General features: G+C 36.9%; 1 protein-coding gene across 1 annotated transcript; it reads left to right on the top strand.

Moving 5' to 3' along the window:
* Positions 1-18,715: 18,715 nt before the first annotated feature.
* LOC110776074 (uncharacterized) lies at positions 18,716-20,756 on the top strand. Its single transcript, XM_056827835.1, has 4 exons — positions 18,716-18,839; positions 19,864-19,956; positions 20,047-20,323; positions 20,474-20,756. Exons 3-4 carry the CDS (start codon positions 20,258-20,260, stop codon positions 20,750-20,752), a joined length of 345 nt encoding a protein of 114 aa, XP_056683813.1. The 5' UTR covers positions 18,716-18,839; positions 19,864-19,956; positions 20,047-20,257; the 3' UTR covers positions 20,753-20,756.
* The last annotated feature ends 3,150 nt before the right edge of the window (positions 20,757-23,906 follow it).

The following is a 23,906-nucleotide window of genomic DNA, read 5'->3' as shown; positions in this document are numbered from 1 at the left end:
ATGGCGAAACTTAGTACATATTGGGTATTAAGATCTATTTACAAAGATCTTATAATATTGTTTTAGATTAAGTAATGGCATTTACTAAATCAAACACGAAAGTCTCCATTGGAGATATTCGACCCATGTGAATAAATCTAAGTAAAGAATGTTTGAACTATGTATAAGCATTTACTAAGTTAAACATCAAAGAGTCTAAATGAGATTCTTAACCTATATTATATGTCAAAGAATTTAGCTGGATTCAGTATCTACTAGAATTGAATGAGCTAAAGTTACATGAATAGAATTCAATTGGGAATTATTCTGCAAAAGAATTTATCATGTATGATATAATATGAGGATCGCCAAAAACGTATCGTATGACTTTAGGCATGACGAACATATACCAATCTCTATTGATCTAAGTGAAGATCAACTAGATTGAGACCAAGAATACTTATGGTACTTGAAAAGGTACATAGGAATAGTTCTTGATTCAAGAAAATAAAGATACGCTAAATATTGATGCTACACGCATAAACACTGGCAAAGGATCAAGCAAGACCCTTTGGAGTTAACCATTGATAAGGACGAGCTATAGAGCATCGTGTTTTAAAATGGCAACATGGATTGGAGACCATGAGTTGTTGCGTGGGAAATTAAAATAATAATTTCTATGTTCTAAGATATAGTTGGAGAGTCTTCCACATATCTATGAACTGCTTGGATAGGTAAATCCAAACAAAGCATCACTAGCAACCTATACAGTTGAAGTAAAAGTACTTATTGCCTAAGAAGCAATAAAACAGGGTTGTTTGTTTATGTTAAAGAGTTCTTCACTGAACTTGGATGGATCATATGTCTTCTGACTTGATGGTTCTTCATTGCAAGATGCGTAGAACTACTCTTGTAGCTAGAAGGAATAGATCACAAAACAAACACACTCAAAAGATCTTATCATCATATCTCGAAGAACATTCGATGAAAAGATATTAAGATTGGCAAAGCATGATAACTAAACCTATGCAACAAGTGAGAAGCAACACTCACGTTGTAGCACTGGAAATCAAGCATAGCTTTGAATTCCATGAACTGTTTTAAAGATGGGTTTGAGGCCCATGGTTGTAAAACATTGGGGTTGAACATTTATCATATATGAAATGTATTTTCATATTCCATTTAATCTTGGTTTATTATTAAATGATGAGTCCCTTCAATTTGACGATATATTCAAGATAGACTGTCAGGACCAGTCCTGTGACTAAGAAATGTCTATCAAGTGAACTTGAATGTCAAAGGTTGAAAATGGTCCCTAATCGGAGTTTTCTATAAAATTGGACGCATAGAAAACGTTAGACGATTAGAATGCAAGATGACTAGTAGTTCTGTTTCTTGAACTATGTGGACATGGCAATGTCATAATCATTTGCATAGATACTTACTTTGGGAAGACTAGTATCGGACAAGACCTATGAAACTTTACTGTAAGAGATGAAAGTCTGTCATAAGTAAATTTCATTAAATTATTAGACACTAAATCCTCAATACCTGAGTAATTTGAGATTACTTGTTTGAGAACTGGTTGCTTTGACGTTGACCAACCGTCGCACCGTAAAAGGAGGCTATAAAGGCAACTCTCAGGTAATCACCTATCAAACGAAGTCTAATCTCAAGATCGCAAGATTGGGATTGTCCTCCCATAAATCGGGATGAGATGCTTAAAATTTGTACAAGGCCACTCGGAGAGCTAGAAACTGTGAAATGCATGGCCGTGCTCGGATGAATCATAGGCTATGATTATCTGTTTATTTGATCAGTTGAACTCTGAAACCGAGGAACACCTCTGGACATAATAAGGATGACAACTCTTACCTTATGTTCAAGAGCAAGCATCGAGCGACAAAGGAATTAGGAAATGCACACTTGTCCCTAAGGACAAGTGGGAGACTGAAGGAAATAATGCCCTTGGTCCAAGTATTCATTCTATGTTAAGTCTAATAAATGCGGTTCAGTATTAATTAACAAGTTAATAATTCAGTGAGATCAAGTGAGCTGAATGCCTAGCTAGAGGCCGCTTCAGTTCAAGTGGAATTAATGATATTAATCCACAGCTTACTCTTGACTGAACCCGTAGGGTCACACAAATAGTACGTAAACGGATCAAGTATTTAATGGCATTAAATACTCCATCTATGAATATTCGGAACCGACGGATCTTGGTTTCAGTGGGAGCTAAGATCGTCACAGGCAAGAAATGAATACTCCGGAAACGATGATATTGCCGGAAACGGAAATATGGATCGTATCGGAAATATGAATATTATCCAAGTCGTAGATGTTGCCGGAAACGGAAACATGGTACGTATCGGAAAATATTATTGGAAATGGAAATATTACCAGAATCGGAAATATTGCCGGAAACGGAAATATTGTCAGAATCGGAAATATTACCGGAATCGGAAAATAATTCCGGAAACGGAAATATTAAATATTTGTTCGAAACGGAAATTAATTCCGGAATCGGAAATATTAAATATTGTTCGTATCGGAAATAAATTCCGGAACTGGAAATTTAATCGGAAGCGTATCGTACGAATTAGCATCGGACGAGGCCTGCCGGACGAAGGCCCAGCACGAAGCCGGGCCATCGCCCAGCAAGCACGCGCGCCACAAGCCCAGCCAAGGCAGCGCCCAGGCCTACCGCAAGGCAGGCCCAGCGCGCGCCAAGGCCACGAATGCGTGGGCCGCGCTGCGTGGGCTGCTGCTCGCACGCGCATGGGCAGCCCTTGTGGCTGCCGTGTGTGTGTGAGTTTGTGCTCATGCGTGATTCCTAAATCTACAAGAGTTAGTGTATGATTAAATTCCTATTCCTAATTGGATAAATTAATTAAATAGAATTCATGTAGGATTCTAATTTCAATTAATTCGTATCCTACTAGGATTACGATTCCTTTTCCATAACTCTATAAATAAAGGCCTAGGGGTCATTATTTAGACACAAGTTTTTAAGTATTCAAAACTAAGATTTTTAAGCAGAAAAATCAGCCAATATTCTTGCCTACCTAACCGAAAATATTAGAACCTTAAGGGCGATTCTAGTTGGTCAATCTTAAGGCGGATCCGGACGTGCTGTGGACTATCTACGGAGGGACGACACTTGGAGTCCTAGAGACTTGTTCTTGTTCGGTTCGGGCGCAGCTAGGGAAGGCACGCAACAAAGAGTATGCATCTAAACTATGCTAAATGATTATGTGTAAATAATATGTTTCCTGGCTTTATGGTTTTTCCGCATGATTTATGAACTGTCATATGAATCATAACCTAACAAACTTTCTACTTCTTCTTAGTCCCTGTGGATTGGAACATAAGTGTGAGCCACAACCTGTATCTAATACCCAAGAAGTTGAATTAGCAAGTATACAGTCTATAACGAAAATACCTGAAGATGGAACGACTGTTCCGTTCTTCTGATCTTCCTTTAGCTTCAAGCAATCTCTTTTCCAATGCCCCTTCTTCTTGCAGTAAAAGCATTCGGATTCAGAAGTGGGTTGACTGACCTTCCTCTTTGCAGATTTGGCGCCAGTTTGCTTAGTTGGGCTGGCCTTGTTGCCACCTTTCTTAGCATTCCTCTTCTTTCCAGATTTCTTGAACTTGCCCCCACGCACCATAAGCACATCCTGCTTATCACTTTTGAGCGTCTTTTCAGCGGTCTTCAGCATACCGTGAAGCTCAGTGAGCGTTTTGTCCAGACTATTCATACTGTAGTTCAGTTTGAACTGATCATACCCGCTATGAAGAGAATGGAGGATGGTGTCTATAGCCATTTCCTGAGAAAATTGCTGATCCAGCCGACTCATATTCTCAATGAGTCCAATCATTTTGAGAACATGTGGACTTACGGGCTCGCCTTTCTTAAGTTTGGTCTCAAGAATTTGCCTATGAGTCTCGAATCTTTCGACTCGAGCCAGATCTTGGAACATGTTCTTCAACTCACTGATGATTGTGAAAGCATCTGAGTTGATGAACGTTTTCTGCAGATCCGCACTCATGGTGGCGAGCATTAGACATTTCACATCCTTGTTGGCATCAATCCAACGATTGAGGGCTGCCTGAGTGACCCCGTCGCCTGCAGCTTCGGGCATCGCCTCATCTAGGACATACTCCTTTTCTTCCTGCATAAGAACTATTTGCAAGTTCCTTTGCCAGTCAAGGAAGTTTTTCCCGTTCAACTTCTCCTTTTCGAGAATTGATCGAATGTTGAATGAATTGTTGTTTGCCATATTAAAAACTACAATTGAAAAGAATAAACAAATAAATAACCATTCACAGTTTCTCTTAATAAACTTAAATTCTAGCATACATGCATAATTCAATGTTTATTAAGCATTTTATTCAAGTTATGTGTTCCGGCAGGTGTGAATAAAATGATTCCAAGATCCTAAAATCATTGAAGAACTAAGCACAGTTTGTCGACTTAATCCTAGAACATCTTAGGTAAGCAAAAGCCTTTTGCTAATAGTCTAGAAACTATTCTTGGTTGATAGGTACGTCTAAGAACTTATTAGGTAAACCTATCGATTTTGCCACGACATAAAAGGACTCCTTACTTATATCGTTGAGTTTCACCAAAACTAACATGTACTCACAATTATTTGTGTACCTTGCCCCTTTAGGACCAATAAGTAACACCTCGCTGAGCGAAAACTATTACTAGATTGATGTAAAGGATATCCAAGCAAGTGTATATTTTGGCATGGCACCTTTTAACTCAATTTTTAAGTTTGGAACTTAAAGCTCTTACTATGTTGGTTAGATTTTAAGTGAACTAAAATCCTTAATCATGCAACATAATCAAGCTTTTGATCTCATGCATTTTAAGACATATTTAAAATCAATAAATAACTTAAAACATGCATAAGATATTTGTGATCTAGTATGGCCCGACTTCATCTTGAAGCTTTAACTTCAAAGTCCGTCTTGAAAATCTCTGTGGGAGGCACCATTTTCTTCAAATAGGATAAGCTATAACTAATTACAACTATTTGATGGTACGCAGACCATATTTGAATTGAAAAATAACTTTGGTACTTCAGACCAATTACATTCAAATTAATGGTACGCAGACCATATTTTCTATCCTATTTGGGCCATACTAGTCACTTCATAACCTGCAAAACAGTACATATACAATATATACCATTCACCCATTCATTATCATGAATGGCCCACATAGCTGGTTAGTAAAACACATTATGCATCACGTAAACATTTGCAGCAATTAATCAAGGGCACCAATAATCTACCAATTATTCAGTCCTTATTAATTCTAATCAAGTTGTTTTAACCTTAAGGATTTGTAGACCTAATCAAGAGTTTATGACTAAAAGGCGCTCCCACTTAAACCAATAAATTCATATGCTTTACTAATTTTAAACATAAAAATGTATTTCTAGTCTAACCGGAAACATACAAATTTAATTAAAATTTAAAGCTCATATAAATTTATAATTGAATCCAAAAAGTTTAATTTAATTTCAGTCGTTATTTAAATTAATTCATGATTTTAATTTTAGTAAAATAATTAGAATAAATAAAATTTATTATAATTACAATATTCAAAATTAAAATCCAAGAAAATAATTTAAATTATTAATTTTAAAATTAATTAAAATTACGTAAACTGAAAATTTCAAATTAAACATTCAAAACGATCTAATCGTAATGCAAACACCCTACGCATCGCACGCCCATGGGCCACACGCACACAGCCATCGCTGGCCATGTGCGCGCAGCCCATGCGCTGCGTCGCATAGCTGCTGCTTCTACCCTTCGCAAGCAATCACGCGAGTTGGTGCTCGCTGCGCGCGCGCCAGCGCTCGATGCACGCGAGCCATCGCTCGCTGTGCGCGATCGCCAGCGCTTGCTGCGCGCGCTCCAGCGCTTGATGCACGCGAGCCATCGCTCGCTGTGCGCGAGCAATTGCGCGCGATCAACGCTGGGCGCAGCGCTCGTGGCACGCGAGCTTGCGCTCTCTGCGCGCGAGGCTGCGCGCGCTTGCGCGAGGCAGTGCGCGTTGTGGCGCAGCTCGCTTGCTGCCCACACGCGACTGCCATGTCTTGCCTTCGCCCATGCCCATTCATCCATAGCTCGTGGCCCACGACACAAGGCAGGGCTGCTGCCTTGTGCTCGTGCACCATGCCCCTGCTCATTGTATTCGTGCCGCACGGGCGACGAGCTCCCTTGCTCGTCGTCGCATACCCGCACTATACAACACCCCTTAAGGGTAACACGAAGCGTCCATTGCTTTGTGCGTGCAAGTTATATGAACGAATCGCATAAAAATTTAAAATTTATATTTAAAATTAATGACAAATTAATAAATTAATATTAATTTCACAATTTTAGGGCGAAAAAATCGAAAATTTATTATTCAATTGATTTCCGATTAACATGGATTCAAGTCTAGGTCATAAAAATTTAAAATTTATCATAAATTTACAATTTTTATGGTGGTTTTTAATCATAGGTTTCTAATTAAATTATAATTAATTATGAAAATCAAATTAATTCTAAATTATTCTAATTTTCAACAAATTAATCATAATTACAAATTAGATTGCATAATTAACAAGGCTAGGCATTCAAACTTGTTAAACATATACAGTAGGTCAATCAAAAATTCAAGATTTATCAACAAGAATCGCAAATATTTAATTTAACATCTTAAATTTACGAAATTTTGCTTTCGAAAAACTAAAACCTTCGAAAAGTCATAGTTAGGCTTCGAATTTGAGAATTCTGGGTTCGGCAGAAAAATACTGTTTTTGTCAAAATTTTAGAATGCCTTTTACATGCGGAATTGACACAAAAATCACTCGATTTGGATGAGTAACGAAGAAACTGCCGAAAAACTGCGTACGTATAATTAAATAAACGCAATTTGCAATTAATTAACAATTACGAAAATTAATCACCCCTTTTAATTCTTGCAAATTTGTAATATTTAACCATGTTCATGCAATTTAGATTATGAAAATAATAAGGGGCTCGTGATACCACTGTTAGGTTATGATACATATGATATTACATAAATCATGCGGAAACAACCATTAACCCAGGATTACATATTATTTACACATAATCATATAGCATAATTTAGATGCATACTCTTTGTTGCGTGCCCTCCCTAGCTGCGCCCGAACCGAACCAGAACAAGTCTTTAGGACTCCAAGTGTCGTCCCTCCGTAGATAGTCCACAGCACGTCCGGATCCGCCTTAAGATTGACCAACTAGAATCGCCCTTAAGGTACTAGAATTTTCGGCACTTTTGAGCAAGATGTGTGGCTGAATTTTTCTCTCAAAAACTCACTTTGAATACTTTGAAACTCGTTATAAATTGTGAACCCAGGCCACATATTTATAGGGGTATGGAAAGGGAATTGGAATCCTATTCAGATACAAATTAATTAAACCTAGAATCCTACAAGAACTCTAATTTAATTAATTTATCAAATAGAATTAGGAATTTAATCATTAACCGAACTCTGCACGTTTTAGGAAACGTGCACGAACACAAACACTTACACACGCACACACGGCAGCCACGATGGGCCGCCCATGCGTGCGCACGAGCAGCAGCCCACGCAGCGAGGCCTGCGCGAGCTGCAAGCCCACGCAGCTCCCGCGCGCGCTGTGCGCGCTGCCACGGCCTGCTGGGCCTGGCCTTGCGCTGGGCCTGGCGTGGCTGTCTGTGCGGCGCGCTTGGTTTGCTGGGCGATGGCCTGGCTTCGTGCTAGGCCTCGTCCGGCAGGCCTCGTCCGATGCTTATTCGTACGATACGCTTCCGATTAAATTTCCGATTCCGGAATTCATTTCCGATACGAACAATATTTAACATTTCCGATTCCGGAATTAATTTCCGTTTCGAACAAATATTTAATATTTCCGTTTCCGGAATTATTTTCCGATTCCGGTAATATTTCCGATTCTGACAATATTTCCGTTTCCGGCAATATTTCCGATTCTGGTAATATTTCCATTTCCGATAATATTTTCCGATACGTACCATGTTTCCGTTTCCGGCAACATCTACGACTTGGATAATATTTATATTTCCGATACGATCCATATTTCCGTTTCCGGTAATATCATCGTTTCCGGAGTATTCATTTCTTGCCTGTGACGATCTCAGCTCCCACTGAAACCAAGATCCGTCGGTTCCGAATATCCATAGATAGAGTATTTAATGCCATTAAATACTTGATCCGTTTACGTACTATTTGTGTGACCCTACGGGTTCAGTCAAGAGTAAGCTGTGGATTAATATCATTAATTCCACTTGAACTGAAGCGGCCTCTAGCTAGGCATTCAGCTCACTTGATCTCACTGAATTATTAACTTGTTAATTAATACTGAACCGCATTTATTAGACTTAACATAGAATGCATACTTGGACCAAGGGCATTATTTCCTTCACAAGCACGAGTATTTCCTTCACTATCCCCAGTGGAGTCGCCACTGTGAGGGGGTCGAAAAAGCACGAGGCTAATGCGTGACCCACTACTACAAAATAGGCTTATAGCAACGCCCTTTTATGCAACAGTTTCAATGGCGTTGCTATATCATACTTATTGCAACAGTTAAATAATTATTAATTTGAGTAGACTTTAACTTTAGAAAAGTGTTACTATAGAAAATCTATTGCAACAGTTGTATAATTTAATTATTTATTGCAACAGATTATTTATATAATATTTTGATGAAATATTGCAACGGTTTTTTTTGTCAAATATCTAAACAACATTAAAAATTAAAAATCAAAAATTAAAAATGCTGAAAAGTTTTTGGAACTTTTTGTTGAGCGCTAATTATTTTTGGTTTCCCTCCTTCAATCCCAAACCCTTACGTTTCACCCCAAAGTCCCAAACCCTTCTGTTTCACCCAAAGCCTTCGTCTGTTTCGTTGCTTCGTTCTTCTTCTCTGTTCTCTTCCACCTGATTCGTTCTTGTCAATCCTCTCCATCATCGTTTCCCGAAGCCAGGCGAATTGGATATTAGCGTTTCTGAATTAAGAATTGGGTCCTTTGCATCGGAGAAAAGTAGAAACCCGCAAATTGCTTTTGTGAATTGGCTAGAAGGACATACAAGGTAAGTTTGTATATATTTCATCGAATTTTGTCTAAAATTTCAGAATTATGCTGCTTAATTAACTGGTTAAAATTGGAATTTTTTTGTGTGGTTTTGAGTCTGTTTCTTAATTCGGGAATTCTGTTGATTTTTATTATGTGCGTATGATTTATTTACAATTTGTTTTTGTTGATTCCACAATATCAATCAACTGTATTATCGATCGATGGTTATTTTTGGATGATTTTATTCTGAATTTTGGTACTTTCCGCTGTAATTTATTTGTTCTTTAATGTCTCCTTCTTCGTTTTCTGAACTTGTTCCTCTGTGTTCTTACTTCTGTGTATGCAGTTGCATCTATTTCTCTTCTAAATGCAAGTTTGTTTCCTATGAGTTCTTAATCTTAAAATTTCTAATACTAAATGCTACTGCACTATGCTTCAAATTCGGTGTTTCCCTTTTTAGAGTCACAGACCTGATTAGTAATGCCACGAGCAAATAACTTCACATATGATGCTGCTAGTTTTTTTTTTTTGGGTGCTTGGGTGTTGCTGGTGCGTGGCTGATGGTTTCGTTCTATTCAGGTGTTGGGTGCTAGCTCTTTGATGATGTGTTGTTGTTGGTATAGTCTGATGGATAGGTATGGTAACTGCTGTGTTTTGTGTAGTTGGTTGGGGTTCTGCTGCTTCTGCAGACTGTGCTGTTCTTGCTAGGTTGTGTGTGTTTTGCAGCTGGTTGGGTGTAGCTGTGGTTCTGGGTCTGGGTTTGATGTTGCACTGTTGTTGGGTCTGGTTCTAATGTAGCTGTTGGGTATGCTACTTAACACTGGTTTGTTTGTTCAACTTGATATGTTCTTCTTGTAAGTTGGGTTGCTGTCCTAGTTGGTTGTTATTGAACTATCCATATCTAAGTGAAACAACTACTCTGTATTTTCAGATGTTGGTGTGCAATATTTTGACATCAATAGAAACTATTATTGCTTAGTTTTTTTCCAATCTGATTGCCAGCAGCTTGAATGCGGGGGATATATTTAGGATACGGTTGGGAGAACATGACTGTCTTGGCTACTGTTATCTATTAATTGAAAAGAGTAACTGAGTTGTGATGTAGACAAAGAGAGAAAAGCTCACTTGGGGAATTGCTTTTATTGCAATGTTTTTGTGTATCGTGTATGTTGTTAAGGATACTAATTAATTAATTCCAAGTAAAACCATAGTGTCGATTCCCTATTTTACTTATTTATGACTCTGTTCTTGTTTTTATATGCTCGATCAATATCATACTCTCTAATTCAACAATAATGATTCTGAACTTGGTTTTTGGTACTTGTTATTTTGGAATTGATTTTTTGATTTTGAAATTCTGCTATGAAGCAGCCCTTCCGTTAAGCTGGTGCAGACTGAGCACATTTTGACTGCTGTTGGTTTTGGGCAAAAATTCTCTTGGAATCAAAGGTACTTCCACTCATTGATTTGTGCTTTCTTTATTGGGTTTTTGACTAACTTTATCGTTTTGATTATTTTTTGGTTTGTTGTAACTGAAATTACTTGTTATTTAAATTGGTTGTAACTTAAGTTACTCGTTATTTTTGCCCATAATTATTTTGGTATCTATGTTGAAGTTGATGTTTTGAATTGATTCCCTATTCTACTTCTTATGCCCTTTTCCTGTTTTTGTATGCTCTAGATCTCTTGACTTTTTATAGACTTTTTTTTGTGTAATTTAGGCATTGTCGTTGTGAAATATATTTAAAAATGGATCAAAATTGGATGAACTTCCCTAGAGGGTCAGAAGGTTTTAAAGCTGCTTTGAATATTTTTCTTGATGGTTATTTTGCAAAGGATGCTATTGGAGGACAAACCTTTTGCCCTTGTAAAAAGTGTTCTAGGCGTTTTTGCCATTCTAGAGACGTCATTTATGATCATTTGATTGTTGACGGATTTGTAAAGGGATTCAGGGAGTGGGTCGTTCAAAGGGAAGCATCTTCATCTACAAGTAACGATATGTCTGGAATTAATGATCAAAATACATATGATGATATCGATGGTTTATTACATGATACTTTTATTGAGGTGGAAGAAGGTTTAGATGGAGATCAAGGTGTTCCAAGTGAGCCAAATGAGGAGGCTAGAAAGTTTTATAAGCTAGTAGAAGAAGGGAAGCAAGAGCTTTATCCGGGTTGTAAAACTTTCTCAATGTTATCCTTCATAATCCGTTTATTTCTCTTCCAGGTCCTTAATGGCTTAAGCAATGCGGCCTTTGGGGATCTCTTAGAGTTATTAAGAGAGGCGTTTCCTATGGCTCGACTTCCAAAATCCTATAACGAATCTAAGAATATAATCAAGGATTTGGGTCTTGATTATAAAAAGATACATGCTTGTCCCAACGATTGCATTCTTTACAGGAAGGAGTATGAAGGAGCTGATGTTTGTCCCAAGTGTGAAACATCAAGGTGGAAGTCTAAGAACGTCCCTGCAAAGGTTTTGAGGCATTTTCCTTTGAAGCCTAGACTCCAAAGACTTTTCATGTGTTCTAAAACAGCTGAGTCAATGGTTTGGCATGATAAAGAGCGAACAAAAGATGACAAAATTAGACATCCAGCAGATGCACAATCTTGGAAGGACTTTGATGAGACGTATCCTGACTTTAAAAAGGAACCAAGAAATGTTCGACTAGCTCTTGCCAGCGATGGATTTAATCCATTTCGAACTATGAGTGTTGCTCATAGCACATGGCCTGTTGTGTTGATTAATTATAACCTTCCACCCTGGTTTTCTATGAAACCTGAATATTTTATGCTGTCTTTGTTAATTTCGGGCCCTAAGTCTCCTGGAAATGACATAGATGTTTATTTGCAACCGTTGATTGATGAACTGAAGGAATTATGGGAGTATGGGGTTGAGACATATGATGCATTTAAAAAGCAATCATTTCAATTGCATGCTGCTTTAATGGGGACGATAAATGATTTCCCGGCTTACGCTATGTTATCTGGATGGTCTACTAAAGGAAATTATGCATGTCCTAATTGTAACCATGATGTGACACCGAAATATTTGCCTCACAGCAAAAAAATTGTTATATGGACACCCGTAGGCTTCTTGATGCAAGTCATCCATGGCGAAAGGATAAGAAATCATTTAATGGAGAAACAGAGGATAGGTGTGGACCTTCTCCGTTATCAGGCACTGACCTAGTAAATGAGTTAGAGAACTTTGTAAATGATTTCGGGAAACCAAAGAAAGGTGGAGGAAGTAAAGGTCCATGGAAAAAGAAACCAGCTTTTCTTCAATTGTCATATTGGCCTAATATCAAATGTCGTCATAATCTTGACGTCATGCATATTGAGAAAAATGTTTTTGACAATATTGTTGGCACGTTGTTAGACATTCCAGGAAAGTCTAAGGACCACAACAATGCGCGTCTTGATTTAGTGGCCCTTGGCCTAAAGCCACATCTCCACCCTTATCTTTCTGATGATGGCAACCACATGTTATTTCCACCGGCACCTTATACAATGGGTAATGAAGAGAAGGATTTGTTCCTTAAAGTTATTAAAGAAACAAAGTTACCTTCTGGGTATGCATCGAATATAGGGAGATGTGTACAAGTTAAAGAAAGAAAGTTTGCTGGTTACAAAACTCATGATGCACACGTTGTGCTTCATCACTTGCTTCAAGTTGCTGTTAGAAAAACATTGCCAAAAACTGTAGCAATACCTTTGATTAGATTGGGTAATTTTTTTCGGGGTATATGTAGTAAAATTGTCGATCTTAAAGAATTAGACAGATTAGCATCTGAAGTGGTTGATGTAATTTGTCAATTCGAAATGATATTTCCTCCTGCTTTCTTTGATATTATGATGCATTTACCCGTTCATTTAGTAGAGGAAATCAAATTTGGTGGACCTGTGCAATATCGATGGATGTACTTTATTGAGAGGTATCTTGGTAGGTTGAAGTCATATGTCCGAAATAGGAGTAACCCCGAAGGAAGCATAGCAGAAGGGTATATGATGGAAGAATGCTTGACTTTCATTTCTCGATATTTACGTGAAGGTGTAAACACTAGACTGGACAGAAGATGTGCTAGGAATTTCGGGGTGGCTGATAGGGATGAGGAATCATCTATTTTTCCTAAGATAGGATATCCTCCTGGAGGAAAAGGGAAAAGAAAAGGGAAGGGATTTACTTTGGATTTTCAAAGTTTGAAGCAAGCTCATAGATATATCATCTTCAATTGCGGCGATGTTACAGTGGAAACTTATATCAAGTAAGATGTTATAAATATTCTTTATTTACTTCATTTTTATTTTAATAATGACTTATACATTTTTATTCTTCAAATTTAGAGAACACCAAACTTGGGTGAATAGCCAGGGTCGAAAGCGTAGATGGGATACCGCACAAAGTCATAGTAGAGATTTTATTGTTTGGTTTCAGGAAAAGGTTCAAATGGAACAAGTTAATGGTGACATTTTTTGGTTGTCTAAGGGTCCTAATCCTAAGGCCAGGAGGTACACTGGATATTGTATTAATGGTTATAAGTTTTACACAAGAGAGCGCGACTCAAGAGTAAAGACGCAAAACAGCGGAGTCACTTTAACAGCCTTGACTTCAAGTTTTGCTAGCTCAAGGGACCGAAATCCTGTAGATGGAGATGTTACCTACTATGGTGTTATAGAAGAAATTATTGAATTAGACTTTTGGTCTCAATTCAGTGTTGTGTTATTTAAGTGTGATTGGTTCCTTGGTGATGTCGATGAGTGTGGGCTTACATATGTCAATTTCAAGAAGAAATGTTCCAAAGATGATCCTTTTGTATTGGCTTCTCAAGTTCAACAAGTTTACTTCTCCCAAGATCCAGTTGAAAATGATATTCAGTATGTTATGCAGGATGTTCCAAGAGATCTTTTTGATTTTGAGGAAGAGCTTAATAAGGAAACATATTGGGAGGATCCTGTTGATTTCAATTGTAATGGCATGCCTCATGTTGATGCAAATGATATTCATGCAAGAGCCGGTGGTGAAGTACGATCTATAAACATAAGTGATTTGTTAGATGTTCCGGCCGAGCCTGAAGTTGACTCTGACCATGATGATACGGATTGGGATTGGATGCTTGCTATTGAGGATATCCCGATTCCTGAGTCATAGGGGTTACCTAAGGATAACAAATCCAATCAGTTTTAGTTTCTTTAATATACTTTTTATATACTTTTTTGGTAATATTTGGATAAGGGAATGCGTTTGAACCTTTTAATTTTTGTTGTTGAAGATACCCCAAAGATGAGTTTGAACCTTTTGATGTTCCTGGTCTGCTTAGTTCTATTTTTTGTGCTTAGGTTATTTTTAGTGCTTAGTTTTATTTTTTCAGCTTCTTTGTTGAGTAATGTTCTGCCTACTTATAACCTTAAATGTTGACTTTGTGTGTTTTGTTCCAAAATCGACCATGCTGGCTGCTGTTTTCTGATTTGTTGTTTATTCCGAGTTCTTCGGTTCTGGTAGTCAGGTCCGCCTGCTTACTTAGTTCCGCTTTTTTGTGGTGGTTAGTTATAATGTACTACTAATGTACTGATGTGTTTTGATATTGTTTGTATAGCTTTTAGGCTAGCTTGCAACTTGGTTTTGTTATTGTTTGTATAGGTTTTAGGCTAGCTTGCAACTTGGTTTTGTTATTGCTTCCAAATTTATCAATCGAGTACAATAGCAGCACATCCATAAACTTAATGCAGCAGGAATTCTAATGATCATTTACATTTTCTTCTCAAATGCCCCTGTTCTAATTTAACCTTGATGCTTCCCCCTTTCCATTATATCATGAAAACAAAAAAAATTATCATTTTGTTTGGAATTTTTTGTTAAAAAGGTCACAGTATTTTGTGGATTTCCTGAAAATTAGTAGGCAATCTACCTCAAATATTAGTTGGAACTTAGAAGGCTGACAATCAAGGCATTCCAACAGCATGACAGACTTAGACCTAGTAACTTTGGAAACTTGTAGAATAGATATGCTGCAGACACCAACTACTCAATTGCCCTGCTGAAAATCTATCATGGACTTTTTTAGTTCGTTTTTGCATCTTCTCCTGGAGTACACTAGTATTGCACTGAAAATTAAATTCTAATACTTCCTGTGCTGTGGTTTCTAAGATTCAAAAATTCTAATAACACTAGTATAGCACTGAAAATTAAATTCTAATGTCTAGTTTCTTTTCTTCTTTCTTTATGCACTGTAATTGGTGCGTTGTATTTCTGTGGTAATATTACAGTCTCTGTGGCTGTCTTGAATTTTGAGATTTCTGATTTGTCTCTCTTTTGTGAAATATTCAGAGATTTTATTATATTCTGCTTGTGTCATGTCGTCAAACCATTGTTCTAAAAGGTTTACTTATTTTTCCAATATGGATGCCTACAATTCGTTTATTTTCTTTTCATCCCTCGAACTAATCTTTTGAATATTTGTTTGTTTTTGTTTGCATTATTGCAGTAGAAAATGGCAAAGAATGGAAACCAAAAAGCTGACAGAAGCTCAACTACAACTGCATTAGCACCGTATGAGAAAATAAGGTCCATGACCATAGAAAAGAATGCCCAAAAATTTAGAGACCTCGGGTTATTTGATATTGCTCAACAAATGCGGGATAAAAATAAACGTTTTGCAAAAGGAAAGGAGAATGTCAATTGTAACCAAGATGATCAAGACTATGTACCTGAAAATGATCATGACTCTAATGATGATGAGGTGGAGATTTCTCGAGTGAAAAAGGTGGCAACTGAAGCCACAACCAATTCCGCAGCAAAATCTATACCAAAAAAGGTTTTACTTTCCAATTATCATTCTTCTTTTTTGTGTCTAGTGTTCTGAATTTCTGAATTTTGTTCTACTTGGTTCTGTTTTTGCTTGGTTCTGTTTTGTGCTTGGTTCTTTTACTGAATCACTTATTGGAGATCGCCTTAGTTGCTATCTCCATGTACCTCTCAAAGCTGAATATGGCTCCAAGTCAAGACATTAGACACTGCAGTTAGACCGCCAAAATCTGACAACAATTACAGATGAAATTCTATGTCAATTTTATAACAAAACAGACATAGTGTCTGCTAAAAATTAACCTGATCAAACACTTTAACAACTGAACAAGTTACAGACGTGCCCAGACATTTAGCCAATGTTCTACTCCGTATTATTTAACATCACCTAACACTTTGTATAAGCATGTCATTGCAAGGAGCCCAAATAGGCCTCCCATCAGGTTACCCCTATTACTGATATACTGTATTTTCTTCCTTTCTGATCTGATTTCCAGCAGTCATTCACATGAAAATGGATGTTGATAACTTTCTAGTTTGTGCATTAAGTGATGGTGCATGCCTGCCTTCAATTCCATGTTTCAAGAATTTTACAAATATAAAAGGTGATGCAAATGATGGCATATACATTTATGATTACGTGAAATTTTAAAAGAAAATTAAATGCAAATGTATTTTAAGTAAGTGCCTTTATTCAATGATTGGCAAATAAAACAAACAAGACTTAGGATTAGTAATCACCACTTGGAAGCAGAGTTACCTGGTTCGTGGTTCGCTTCGGTACGGGGTACGGGTTCGGGTTCGCGGTTCGCGGGTAGCTGATTTTCGGTTCGAGAGAGGTTTATGGGATTTTTTTTGTGTGTGTGTGTGTGTGTGTGTGTTTTAGTGTCATTCAAATTGAGGCCTAAATTCTTAAGTACTCGTACAACCAGAACTAGCTGATCTGTGCAGACTGCAGAGTCTGACTTTTAGTAATTTTCTAAGCATGGGATATTGATCAAACATTTAATAATTAATACTGATGCTCAAAAATAAGTCAACTAAATAAAATTCAATAGATAAAAAACTAAAAACAAAGAAGATTAAACAAACAAAGAAGTTTAAATACTCTACTGCATAAACATTAAACAAACAAAGTACTTAAACTCTGACTCTGACTCTGACTCTGACTTGTTTATGGGATTTTGTTATACAAAATAGGTTCGCGGAGGTTAGGAGCGAACCAGGTAACTCTGCTTGGAAGAATCACAGGGATTTGGCGTTGTACAGAAGGAAACTAGGAAATGTCTGTTTAATGTCTGTTAAAAATCAAATTAAAAATTAGTATATTGTCTGTTTTGAATCAGTATACATAATGTCTGTTTCATGTGTCGTATAGTATTTACTATTGAAAACAAGTAACAACCAGTATTCTAGACTTCTAGCCTTGACAGGAAACTAGGAAATAAGGTTGCACCACTCAGTATAATGTCCTTATGTTTGTCACGCTCCACTCATGTTGCGTGTGTGCCAGACCGACAAAAAAAATTATGTTGGTGTTATTTTTGTTACTGACAATTTATTTTCTTGGTGTTAGAAGGCAAGGACGAGAGAACAACCACCTAGGAAGAATAAGAAGCAACCATTGTGCCCATCGATGGCAATGGATGATTTCCTTTTGACTGAACAACAAATGGATCCCGCTCAAGCACTACAGTTACAGCAAGAAGTGCAACGATTGGAACAAGACCGACAAACAGCTAGGCGCCCACTTTCTGCCATTGTTCCAATGGAAAACCAAGGAGAAAGTGATCTCTCACAACAAGGTTATTGTTTTCAAACACCACCTTTTTGGTTCATATCATATATTTTGTTCTGCTAAGTCTTATGATAAAAATGAATAAAAAAGGCTTTATACTGATGACATGTTAAGATAATGGGTGTTTCAGTGTTCTATAACTGTGTGTCATGTGTCATGCAACAGCAAGCTGGAAACTATGGAACATTTGTTTTTTTAGTGTTCAGCTGAGGTGTGGAGCAGAATTCTGTGATTGATTGGCAGAGACAGTTTGATAAGGGGGAGCATAATTCTGTGTCTTATTATTTTTTTAAATTACCTGAAGGTCTTAAACTGGTAGATGGGTCTTATTATTCTTTAGTTTCAAACTAGATTTTTTTTCTTTGACATGATTAGAGTCAGAAGGCAAAGCATGCAAAAGTTGTATAATCCACTATCCCCATGACTTTTTCATACAATCATTTATCTTAGTTAAAAAAGTGGAAACATACCAAGGCCGAAATCACCAATTTTAATGTTATTCCGAGCATGAAAGAATATGTTATTTGGCGTCAAGTCACGATGAATGATTCTATGCCGTGTATGTGTACTAATGGCAGGTCCTAAAAAGAAAGGTCGAGGCCCGACAAATTTGTTTGATGTCCATGCTCGCAAATGGGAAGACCGTATTGCTATTTATTGTAATGAGAAAGGACAACCAGTTGGACCTGAAAAGGCGAGGAAAGAGCTAACCAGATTCTTAGGAACCATTGCTCATGACTACAATTGGGCTCCCTTGACTTATACAAATTGGAAATCAGTTCCAAATAAGGATAAAATATGGGAATTCGTGAATGTAAGCTTCATTGTCTTACTTTACTAGCTCGATCCTTACACTTTAATTCTTTCCTTTTTATGTTATTTGTTATATTTTGATGTATAACAAAAAAATCATTATTTTAGAGCAAGTACATCCTTCTACCTGAATCTCAAGATTGGGTAATGGACACCCTTGATCAATCTTGGAGAGGATTCAAATGTGCGCTGAAAAAAAAACATTATTATAAGTATGACAATCTTGAAGATAGATTGAATGATGTTCCAGAAAGAGTGCCCGAAGAACACTACAAGACGCTCCTAGCTTATTGGGAGACGACCGCAGCAAAGGTACTAAATGATTATGATTTTGCTCTACTTTCATGCTCATTATTTGTTTTTTCTTTTGTTAAGCTTGGAGTCATATTAGGATGCTGCCTAGATATTTTTTTTGATTTTCTTTCGATTTTCTTTCATGTTTGGTATGTCTGGTACCCTGCTGGATATAACAGAAATAATGCTACTTAGTATTACTGTTTATACAATTTGGAGGGAGATGAATCTCAGGCGTTTTCAGAATGTACAAACTGATGAATCTCTATTACTGAAGCAGATTCAGCTCAATACTTATATCAGATGCCTCCACTATCCTAAACTCTCTGGCTTAGTGCCTTAATTTTGGTCTCTGCTGGTTGAGTTTTGCTTCTGTTCGTTTAGTTGCGGACACAGTTCTGTTGCTTCTGCAGGGGCTTTTGGGTAGTGCTGGTCTGGTTTCAGGCTGCTAGCTTTGGCAGGCTGCAAATGTTGTTCTGTTGTGTCTGCATTCAGTTTTGTTTGTGTTGTCTTATTCCTGGTTTTCTCCCTGGATCTGGTGTTTAGGTGCAGTCAGTCTGTTTTCTTAGTTCAGCTAGTGTTTCTGCTGAGTGCGGTTTGTTTGCTGTTGGCTAGTGCTCTAGTTCCTGGTTCAGCGTGTGTTGATGGGCTTCTGGTTAAATTTTGTGTCCTGTTGCTGTTGCTTTATTGTTGTTTACTGCTAGGGATGCGGGTTGTGCTCACGTAGCTTTTGTCTCTTTTGCGTTGTTTGGTTGTTGTGTTGGTTTTTTTTCTTCCCTTTGGTAATAAAATATCTCTATTTTACCCAAAAAAAAACAAAAAAGAGCAGAATAGTGAATAGTTGGCTTCTTAAGAAATCATCAGATGTTTTTGTATCTTTTAATTTAAAGAAAAGAAAGGTTTGACTATATGATGAAGTGTCTTCATGGTGCATGATTACAATACACCTGCTCATATCCTCATACAACACTCAAAATATAACCTAATTCTCTAAAATTACCTGTTTCAAGATATGCTCATTATTTGTTTTTTCTTTTGTTAGAAAACAAGTTTGCAGAATTCAGAAAATCGTCGAGAACTAGACAACATGCACACAGTTGGTCCTGTTTCTTTCGCCATGAAGCATGAAGAGATGGTGCGATATGCAATTCATATTGAGCTTAATTATAATGGTTTTGTAATGAAAAACTGATATATTTTGTTTTTCTTATAATTCATTTCTTAGTTACGGAAAGATGGTGTTGCACCATCAAAAAGAAAGATGTTTGAAGAGACTCGACGACGAAAGGAAGGAAAAACATATGATCGGCCTTATGATGATACTGAACAGAAGATAGTAATTATTATACAATTCTTGTATTTTAATATACATACAAACTAGCTATTGTATCATACACATTGAATTAACCAACTTATTTTCTTTAATATAGCAAGCAATGAGGAAGTTGGAAGCTTTGCAAGATGGACAAAGCAGTGATTCTCGTAAGGATTCATTTGTTGAAGTAATGGGGAATACACGTCGGGGATCAGAACTGTTAGTTGGACGTGGTGTCACTCGTATGAAGCTGAAGGAGAAGAAAACTAGTACTTCTTTGATTTTACCAGAGGAAGTCATGGAGAACATTAAAACTGCTGTTATTGCTGATGTGCAGAAGGATATAAGTGCTGAAAAAGAAGAGTTAGCAAAAGAAAAGGAAGTCCATGCTGCACAAGTTGCTACAGAAGCTGCTGAAATGCAAAGAAAGTCAAAGGAACTTGAATTAGAGGCCTTAAAACTACAACAAATGCGTAGGGAATTTGAAAGTCAACAAGAGAATATTACTCTTGATGTGATAGCTCTGTCAATTGCACAACTACGCCAAAAAAATCCTAGTTTGACACCTCAAATGATTGCAAAAGCTATAGTGTCAGCCACTGCAGATGGTCCATAGCATATAGGTTTCTTACCTACTGGTATGTTTTCTAATTCATAATATTCCTTCTCCTTATTTTTGTGCACCTGTTCCACAACGCAGTATTTTGCCTTCAAAACGCAGGAATGCTAAATTGTGAAATAATACAAAGAACATCAATAATGATCAAACCTTAGTAGGTTTAGAAAGCTATCATATCAATTCATCAAGGCATTATATATGTTCATGAAATGATTGAAGGTGTACAACAATATGTTCATGCAATAAATTGACAAGTACATATATCTGATCCGGTGGACCAAAGATCAATGGGGTCCATAATATATGTTTGATCGATCCATTTTTGGAGTTGGGTATTCAATATTGGCCCTATTATTAATATGAATTATCGGTTTTTCCCTAAAATGAGAGTTTAGTATAGACGTATAGTTATGGTAGAAAAATGAGAGTTCAGTATAGAAATATAGTTATGGGAAAGTTTATTAATGTATAACCTGTGATTAGTGTGATAAGTCTGTAACCACTTTCTGAAATTCGTGTCTATACATTGAGCCAAGTATATAAAGGAGTACGTACTCCGTAATATGATACGGATTAATGTGATATGACCACAAAACTAGCTAGTTGTTGATACGAATGATGTATCACGTCATTGCAACTAAGCAAATGCAAGAGAATGTTGTTAACTTAACTTAATCGTTGGTAAATGAAACTGAGAATAGAAAGTATATGTTTTGATTCATTTATGTTTTGGCTTTATCTGTTGAAAGACGAGTCCATGAGAATTGTTTGGATGTCATAAACTGATAACTTTCAACTGCTAACAAATATGGCCCTTTTTTTTATGGGGCAGCAATCACTTGGGTTTTTTTCCAACTAAACAATTGCCCCACTCAGAAAAAGGAATGAGCTTTGAATGGTCCTAATTGGTAATTTCACCATGTACTTGGACGATTTCACCATAATTACTCCATGAATGTCCCTTCTGTTTTGTGCTTTAGCATAAATGCCATAAGGTGCTTATCGCCATATGGGCTGTTGATTGGTGCCTACTGTGTTTGTGAAATGGCATATAGAACCAGTTTTAAGGACTGCATGAAGTTGACCTCTTTTTTCTTTTGTTTTGCAAAAATCTTAGCTTGTTGTATATCATAGGTTGCCTTTGTAAACTTATTTGGTTAACAAGTTCATTCCTATTTTTTAAGGTTTATCTTTTGTCATTCATGTTGAGCTTCTTCTTTCTTAAATATTTGGATTTTGTTCATTGATATTGAATTCTTATTAAAATGTTATACTTGATTTGTTTGTTGTGCAGGATGGTGCATATAGTCAAGAAGTATGAGCTACTTTAAATATGTGGAGATTTATAGGGAACATAAATATTAGACAGGTTTTAAGAAATAAAGCTAACGTATAGAGATTATTGCAGGATTATTTAATTTTAATGGAGGTAGTTTTAGAACATTTTTTGAACCATTCAGACAATTGTAATAGATATTATTATTCTTATGAATTTACAAAATTTTAACTTATTTGTTATGAAAATCTTATTATATGTAGTTGACATTTATTACAGGTATATGGATAACTAAATCCATTGAGAATATAGCTATAGATCAATTGAAAACTTTGTATTACAGGTATATGGATAACTAAATCCATTTGAGAATGTAGCTATAGATCAATTGAAAGCTTTGTATTACAGGTATATGGATAACTAAATCCATTTGAGAATGTAGCTATAGATAAATTGAAAGCATATAAACTCAATTTAAAGCGTTGCCATAAGCTAAATTGAAACCGTTGCTGTAAGCTCAATTGAAAGTGTTGCCATAAGCGCAATTGAAAGTGTTGCCATAAGCTTAATTGAAAGCGTTACCATAAGCTCGATTGAAAGTGTTGCTATAACTAAAACTAAAAGTGTTGCCATAACTCGATAGAAAATGTTGCTATAGGTACAATTAGATGTGTTACCATAAGTGTAAGTAAGTGTTGCTTTAGTTTTAAACTCCAACCAACAACCAACTAATAAGTGTTGCCTTAAGTTAGCAAAAACCGTTGCCTTAAACGTGTAAATGTTGGCTTAAGTTGTTGAATAACTGTTGCCTTAGGTTAAAAGTGTTGCCTATAAAAAGCGTTGCCTATAGTTAATTATGGCAACAGTTTATCATAATTGTTGCCTAAAACCGGGAAACTGTTGCCATAAACTTATAGCAACGCCCCCTATTGGTAACGGTTTTTTAACCGTTGCTATAGGCCTATTGCAACGGTTAATTGATCTATGGTAACTGTTTATTGCCGTTGCTATAAGCCTATTTTGTAGTAGTGACCTTGTCCCTCGTGGGTGTGACGATTCTTTTTATTCAATCAAGCATAATTGGATTTCCTGTGAGTATACACCCAATTGACTAGTAATATAGGAGTCGCCATTTAGTTTTTAACGACAATGAGAAAAACTGACAAAACCCGGTTATCGTGACATAAAGGGAGTGCAATTATGTTTGACCACGACGGCCGTAGGTTCCCTTGTGATCCCTGGTGTGGGGATCTCTCAATATACACCCGCAAGGTAGAGATTGAGGGTTCGGGGGACTGTAACTACCGAGAGGAGTAATTCGCTCGTCGATAACTCCAGAGGCAGGATATCCTTACTAGCTCAGCATAAATAATTGAAGGGACATGCATTAACTATTAAACTAATCTGAATTGATTTTAGCAATATGCAACATATAATACTAATTCGATCGTGATTATCTGATTTAAATAGCATTAAGGGACCTAGCATGATAATCCGATTTCCCAAAAATATTATATTTGTTAGGCGTGATAGAACAATCATATTAGGTTAGTTTAACAGTTCATAAAAAGGGCGAGGAAAGCAGTTAAATCATCGAAAAGGGACACATTACGACGCACCCTTGAGAGGTGCGTCACGGTTCTCAGAAAACTAACCACTTTGACTTTGCTATTTCTCCTTTTTATTTAACGAATCTCAATTATGGGACAGGATACGTTCTGTTCGATTTATGGATCGATTGCGACATAACGCGTGAACAGTTTCGCAGCGAGAGGCTTAGGCTAAGGGGTTTAGAGTCAATACTCAGAATATATTATGTGTTGTTGTGTGTTGTTTCACGTCGAAACTAGAGGCCTATTTATAGGGAAGAGTTCG

Source organism: Spinacia oleracea, chromosome 4, assembly GCF_020520425.1.
Source record: "Spinacia oleracea cultivar Varoflay chromosome 4, BTI_SOV_V1, whole genome shotgun sequence".
Taxonomy (NCBI): Eukaryota; Viridiplantae; Streptophyta; class Magnoliopsida; order Caryophyllales; family Amaranthaceae; genus Spinacia; species Spinacia oleracea.
Note: the sequence above shows the minus strand (reverse complement) of the source record. Positions and strands in the feature narration are given on the sequence as shown.

Excerpts from the sequence above, each read along its gene's own strand:
- LOC110776074 (XM_056827835.1), top strand. The coding sequence starts at position 20,258 with ATGAGGAAGTTGGAAGCTTTGCAAGATGGACAAAGCAGTGATTCTCGT. Across the intron at positions 20,324-20,473 it reads GTAAGGATTCATTTGTTGAA|AAGGATATAAGTGCTGAAAA; the intron begins GTAATGGGGAAT and ends GCTGATGTGCAG.